General features: G+C 53.9%; 1 protein-coding gene across 4 annotated transcripts in view; it reads right to left on the bottom strand.

Annotated features, from left to right (window-relative positions):
• Positions 1-629: 629 nt before the first annotated feature.
• Positions 630-6795, bottom strand: part of MAMLD1 (mastermind like domain containing 1) — a 120058-nt gene continuing 113892 nt past the window's right edge. For 2 of the 4 annotated variants that reach the window (XM_061408706.1, XM_061408705.1), the window contains exons 5-6: positions 4072-4156; positions 630-3099 (exon numbers count right to left, since the gene is read on the bottom strand). In XM_061408706.1, the coding sequence (XP_061264690.1) occupies positions 2006-3099; positions 4072-4156 (1179 nt within the window). In that variant the 3' untranslated portion in view covers positions 630-2005. Of the gene's footprint in view, positions 3100-4071; positions 4157-6795 lie in introns of those variants that run through there. The other 2 variants (XM_061408707.1, XM_061408708.1) reach the window with 2 other exon arrangements.

Below are 6795 nucleotides of genomic sequence, written 5' to 3'. Positions count from 1 at the left end.
GGGCCTAGAGACGGGGCCCCGAGCTTGAAGGGGGCAAGATGGCGGCACACCTCTTAACGCCCCGTTGGCCCAGCGTTCCGGACCACCAGGCTCTTACCCTCTGTAGTGCTCAGGAATATCAGGGTTGCGCTTAGTTTAGACCTTGAGGGAAGGGCAAGGGACAGGGAGGGGAAGGGTGGGAAGACCATTTTCTCCTGGGACCATGCTTTCACCAGGGTCTTCCTGGATCTCTGTGTGAAGTGATGGAATTTCAGTCTCCAGGTCCCCGCAACCTCCAGCCACCCTATGTGGGTACCCCTTACATGAGAGACATTGGATCTTTAATTGGCTGTCACCGTCTCAGTGGAAAGAGGATGGTGGACAACTAGCTTCTCAATGCAAGCCTCCCTTGCCCCCTGCCCCAAGTGCAGTCAGTCATCTTAGCAGCCTACACCGTAAAGGATGTGCTTCTATGCTGTGATGTGAAAGGATCACGGTGCAGGCTACAAAAACTTCCTGCCCCTCTCTTCTCAGTGCCCAAGCATCCCAAGACAGGGAGCACCATCAGAAAGAACCAAAGACACCAGCAGGCTTAACTGACATGGGTTTGTAGACTCAGAATGCTCCCTGGGAAAATGAAAACACAGAGGTACTTTTCTCCTGTTTATTACAGAACGAAGAAAAAAACACACTTGCTTGAAACAGATGCCAGATTTCAAAAGCAGAGGCAAAATACCAGGTGGCAATTAAAATGTCATTACACAGAGTCTGGACATTGACAAAAGTTTACAGGACAGTGGGTGTGGGTTTTCTATAACAGACACTTAAACATACGTGATGATAACTGCAAATAGAAAACATCAGTGACAAAACCCAAATCAACTATTCATGTTTACAGACTCATTTTTTTCCCCCAGACCACAGAGCCTTACATCAGAACAAATACTGAAAGGCCTTAAATCAGGAGCATCTTGCCTCCACCCTGCAAGGTGCCTGTTAGAGTAGTGCAAACTGTCTGAGTGATAAAGGGTAGAACCCTCAGAGATGCCCAGCTCACAAACTCTCTTTGCTTCTCTCAAATCTCCAGAACTCTCTGCTGCTGCTGCTGCTGCTGCTAAGTCACTTCAGCCATGTCTGACTCTGTGTGACCCCATAGACGGCAGCCCACCAGGCTCCCCCGTCCCTGGGATTCTCCAGGGAAGAACACTGGAGTGGGTTGACATTTCCTTCTCCAATGCATGAAGGTGAAAAGTGAAAGGGAAGTCACTCAGTCGTGTCCGACTCTTCGCGACCCCATGGACTGCAGCCTACCAGGCTCCTCCATCCATGGGATTTTCCAGGCAAGAGTACTGGAGTGGGGTGCCATTGCCTTCTCCACCAGAACTCTCTACCTCCTGGCAAATAATTCCTCTGCAGGCTACTTAATGATAAAACAGCTTGTGCTGTAACAGGCTCATCTGGAAAGAGCTAGAAGACGCTGCAAGGTTTGCAAAAGACATTAAGAATCACACTGGGTGATAGAAGTTTTAGTGGAAATGGGAATAGATGGCCAAGTGAGTTTCTATTTGGCATTTGTCAGTTTGCACAACACCTCTTGGTCACATCCACCATTGCATCAAAAGCGCAAGCAACTCAGCCACCTGGTTTGATAAGGTATGGCTGGAGTGAACAACACAGTCTGCATATTTGAACAATGTAGAATACACACGGACAATGGCATAATAAACACAACTTTGCTGAAACAAAAGCCGTCATCTTAATTACAAACTCACAAAACGCAGTATAAACACTTCTGTCATGAACGTTTAGGAAAACCATGTACAAAATTTTCAGATATGTACAGGTAGCTTGAAAAAAATCACCAGATTTCCATTTTGTCACAGGTAGAGAGAGGGATGGGTGTGGGCTGCCGCCCCTCAAATTGTAATGAGGCAATAAGCATGTGGCTGTGTGGGGCCAGTGGTAAATTTGCTAAGGACTCACATCACTCCCTGGGGTGATAGCCACGTGGAGGTTTTTAGGGCATTTAAAGCTTGTCAGCGTTCTGGGGGACATGGCCTGCACTCTGGGCCTCGGCACCCTTGTCAGCAGCCTGGTCTTCTGCAGTGCCACTGATCAGCCTCAGGTTGCCCATCCAGTCTTCATCTGGGCTCTCGGTGGAATCCATCATGAAAGTGTCGAAATCCACTTCAGAACAGTCAGGGAGTGAAATAAGATCGTCCAGTGGGGACTGGGACGACAACTCAGAGGGGCTCCCTGTTCTGTCACAAGGACTGGCCAGGGACTGGCTGGCAGCCACGACGGAGGTGGCAGCAGCGGCAACCACAGAGCTTGGTGGCTCAATGGCCTGGATGGGACTCTCAGGCCTGAAGCTGACCATACTTTGCTGGAGGGACTTGGTGGTATTTGGTGTGGGCACGGGGCCCTGCACCGGGCTCTGCCTGACACTCTTGTTGCCCAGCAGGCTGAAGCTGGGCTTGGCGGGGGCAGGACCCACCTTCTGGCTAGGTCTGCCTTCTGGGGCCACCTGACTAGGGGACACAATTGCCTGCTGCGAGGGAAACACTGGGGCTTCCAGGGAGGTTGTCACAAGGGCCTTGGCAAAGATGGTGCTGCTATCATAATGCTGCTGCATGCCATGAGCTGCTTGGCTTGGGGGTGGCTCCCTCAAGACTGGGGTGTGCAGAGATGCTGCTGCCACCACCCAGGAAGTGCTGTGGAGCACGGTGGACATTCCTGACATATGCGGCTGTCTGAGCTGGTGAGGACCCAGGGCCTGGCTGCCCAGGGGGCTGGGATAGAATCTAGGCAGGGGCACTCCTGCAGGAGCAGCCTTGGGCATCCCCATGTGCTGGTCAATGGAGCCGAGGCTGCCCAGGGGGTTGTGGCCCAAGTGTGAGGGTGTGGGAAATGGGGGTCTGAAGCTGAAAATCCCCTGCTGCCTGCAGGGGATTGGTGAGAGCATGCCCATGGTCTCCTGGCTCTGCTGCCTGATGGGTGAGGCCATTCCTGAACTCAGACTGCTATGAAGGAGCCCATCTCTGGGTGGTATCATGCGCTGGCTGGGTGGGGAGCTTGCCTTGGTCCGGCTACACTTAGAGATGACTTGATCTTGGATGGCTACCGAAAGAGAGAAGTGGGGGTCAGTTCCAAAGGTGTCTTCCACTTGGGCTGCAGTGGCCAGTGGGGAGCCACTGGCCCAGCACTGACCTCTCACCTCCTGCCCTTGGCTCCTACCGAGCACCCTCCTCTGCCCTTGTCCCTCCACCCTCAGCCTGGACTGCAGTTCTTGGGGGAAGCCCTCCTAGACCCCCCAGGTCTGTGCTCACAGCTCCCCTCCACCCAAGAGTAGATCACGTTGGACTGAAAATGCCCATAGATTTTAAGCTCCATGAGCAGGGTCTGGGCCTGCTTTTATAAACTTCATACAATCCGTACACAGGCCTGGTACCACCCACCCCCTGAAGGATATCCACCTCCTGACACTGGCCTGGAACTTGTCTGCCTGGTCCCTGCGGCTAAGGCACACCTGACATGCCACTCCATGCCACAGGTGGGGGCATTCAGCTGGTATCAGGCCCGAAGGAAAAGGGGGTTTTGCAAGAGAATGGAGGAGTGATAGTGCTATGGCGCCACCAGGCTACAACAAAGATGCTGAACACCCGTTGGAAGGCAAGCAGCCTCCTCCGAGCCCCAGGCAAGAACACCCCTGTCCTGGCCCAATGTCACTACTGGCTGGGGACGACTGCTTAATACGTCTCCCAGGCTAGTTTGGCAGAGATCATCTGTAGTGTTTGGCTAACAGCTGTATCTTCAGCCAATCAATGTTGATTGCATGGTTGAGTCAATGTCTTCAATCAAACAGTGATTTCAGAGTCATTAAGACTGGGCCTTCAATTGGGACTCTACTTACACTTTCCATGCGACAGATCCAACCAAGGTGCCATGGAAGTGCCTCACAGACCTACTCTCTTTTCATCAATGCTTTCCAGAATCATCTCAGTAATGGTTTATGCTGGAGGGAATTCTCCCCCAACCTCACACAGTCTCCACCGTTCACCCCTTTGAGAACATGGACTTTTAACTGTTTACCTTGAAATTGACTCATCCGTTGGGCGATACGTGAACTGCGCTGTTCAGGGGTCATTGCCATAAGACCTGATCTCTGCTTCTCTCGCTAAGTAGAAGATGAAAAAGAAGTGTTAGATTCAGGCTACCAATAAATTCTAGCCTTGGTGTCGCTGTGTGGGGACTCAGGACGTGACTTTGGTGTAGCAGAAAGCATGAGTGAACACACCAACACATACTCGCATGCATGCCCCACCCTCCCAAGCAAAACTCCACAGGTATGGATACAAGTAGGATTCGGCACCTGAGTTAAAAAGCAATTGCGACAGCATAGGATGGGGCGGAGATACAGAGCTAAACAGCAAGAGCATGGAGAGAAAAGGTTTAGGCATTCTCGATGTCCTTCTGCTCGGGATGGGGCAGCAGTGAGATGCAGTCACCAAAGGAGGAAATGTGACATTAGGCTGCATTAATAGAAGCAGAGTATGTAGAAGGAGGGAGGTGACAGTCCTACACTCCTCTGCTTTGGCCAGACCATGTCTGCAGTGCTGACAAGAGTTTGGGCAGGCCAGTCTCAGGGAGACCCAAACTGGCTGCACCCAGAGGACACTAAGCAATGGGGCTTGGGCTCCCAAGCAAAGAATGGCTGAACCAACTGGGGATGTCAGGGGTGGGGCAGAGTGGAGCCTTTGGGCTATGTGGTGGTGGGTGCCCGGGCTGTCATGGGGAAAAGGGCCAAGGCTTGTTCTGGGTGGTCCTGGCATGAAGAGCAGTGGTGATCACTTGCTCACATGGATGCATTGCCCAACACCCGGAGTAGTCACTCATTCCCAGCTTCCCTTTGCTTTCCTGATGGGCAGCAGCATGGGTGATGGGAATGGGCTTCTGATTTCCATCTCCAAGCTGGGTGGGCACAGAGAGGAGCCAAGCTTCAGGGCTGCAGTCCCAGCCCCAGGTCTGGGAGCGCCTCGAAAGGCCCCCCACCAGAGAGCCAGCTGAGGGCCTGCAGAAGGCATAACTTGCCCCAAGACCCTCAGCCCTTTGGTGCCAGGCTGTGGCTGGGCCCTGGGTGTGACTCGCAGTCCATTGCTCACCCGCTGCCATATCTCTCCCCTTCTCTGCTCCTCTGTGTGCCAACATCCAAGGCAGCTCCATCAGGGAGCACATCTCCCTGAGTTTACTTCAGAACTGCATCCCCCACACCCCTGCAGACGCCAGAAGAAGACTTGACCGGACAACACAGGCTGCCCGGGTGGCCTGCTTCTCTGCTCTTGGATGGCTGGCGTGGGAAGGGGCTGGGGCGGAGGGCCGGTGCTTGGGAGAGTGCCCAGCTCCCAGGTCTGGCGGCAGTTCCCAGCCTCAGTTCCTGCCAAGGCAGAGGACGAACACGAACACGTGGCAGTGGGCGGACTGCATGGCGAGCCATTTCAGCATCCTGCCCTTAGCTTGCTTCCTGTCCAAGCTCTTGCCTCCCTTCCCCTGGGGCGGCCCTCTTCCTGCTAAAGCATGCCTTTGGAGGAGGGCAGGACCTGAGGATCACAGGAGTCATAAGATCGCCAAGGCCATGCCTCTGCGAAGTGGGGGAGATGGGGGGTGGGGGGTGCTGGGCTCTGCCTGAGATGCTTAGGGTGGGCAGGCATTTCTGAAGGCAGCTCTCACCTCTGGTGTGCCCAGTCACCCTCCTACTGCGCCAGGAGATCTGGGCCAAAGATCTATGACCCCAGCTTACTAGTGTGACAGCTGAGGCTCACAGAGGGTCAGTGATGTGATCCAGGCAACACGGCTGGGTAAGTGCAGTGTCTCCTAACTGCAGATCCAGTGCTTCCATCTCTGTAGCCCGCTGCTTCCGGGACCGGCTCCTGGGCCCTCTGTCTACACCAGCTCTAATTCTGTCTATACCAACTCTAACTCCATCCCCACTGGCTGCTCCATTAGGTTCACCAAATTACACAGTTGTACAGGGTGGGAGAGGGGCAGGTGGCGGCTACAGAGGGCGACGCAAGAAAAAGCAGGGAATGACGACGATGGGCCCAAGAGTCCAAAGGGAAGGAGATAGAGAGGAAGACACCCCCAGGGCCTGGGAAACCAGAGTGAAGGCGAGGCTGGGGCAGGGGTCAGAGTGGAGGAAGTGGGCAGTGTCTGCCAGATGACAGAAAATGCTTCTTGAAGGGTCAGGTTTACAGGGACAGTGGGATGTTGGCCAGCATTCATCCAAGGAAGCAGAAAAATCCGGAACATCCAGAGTTGAAGGGAAAGTCTGGTCAGGGCCACAGAAACTCCAAGTCCAAACAGAAGGGCTGATGCTGGCCATCCTGGGGTGTTGCTGTCAGGCAGGAACCTCTTCATGCCACTGGGGCATGGGGGGGGGCACCGCCAGCCCTCTGCTGCCCGCCTGGCCCCCGTCCCTGGCAGAGCAGCCAGACCGTTCTCTCCAGGCCCCCCTGGAGGCGGCTTCCTTTGTTTTGCAGACAGAGGCCCCCATCCTTTGTTCTCAATCAGTGTGCTCCAAAGATAAGCCCCAAGAAAATAGTTGTTGCCTTTTGACACTGACAATTAGGATCATTGGAAAATAGAGAAAACAGGAAATGACAAATGTTTTCAGTGACCCGGAGGAAGCGATGGCTGAAAGTGGCTGCTTAGTGACGGACACTCTGAAGGAGGGTTACAGAGGAGCTCAGCCAAGTACTCTTTTTCCTAGGACTGCGGGTGGTTGTCATGGCACTCGGGATTGCTGTACAGGTGACACTG

Source organism: Bos javanicus, chromosome X, assembly GCF_032452875.1.
Source record: "Bos javanicus breed banteng chromosome X, ARS-OSU_banteng_1.0, whole genome shotgun sequence".
NCBI classification, from domain to species: Eukaryota; Metazoa; Chordata; class Mammalia; order Artiodactyla; family Bovidae; genus Bos; species Bos javanicus.
This window is presented reverse-complemented; position numbering and strand designations above follow the sequence as displayed.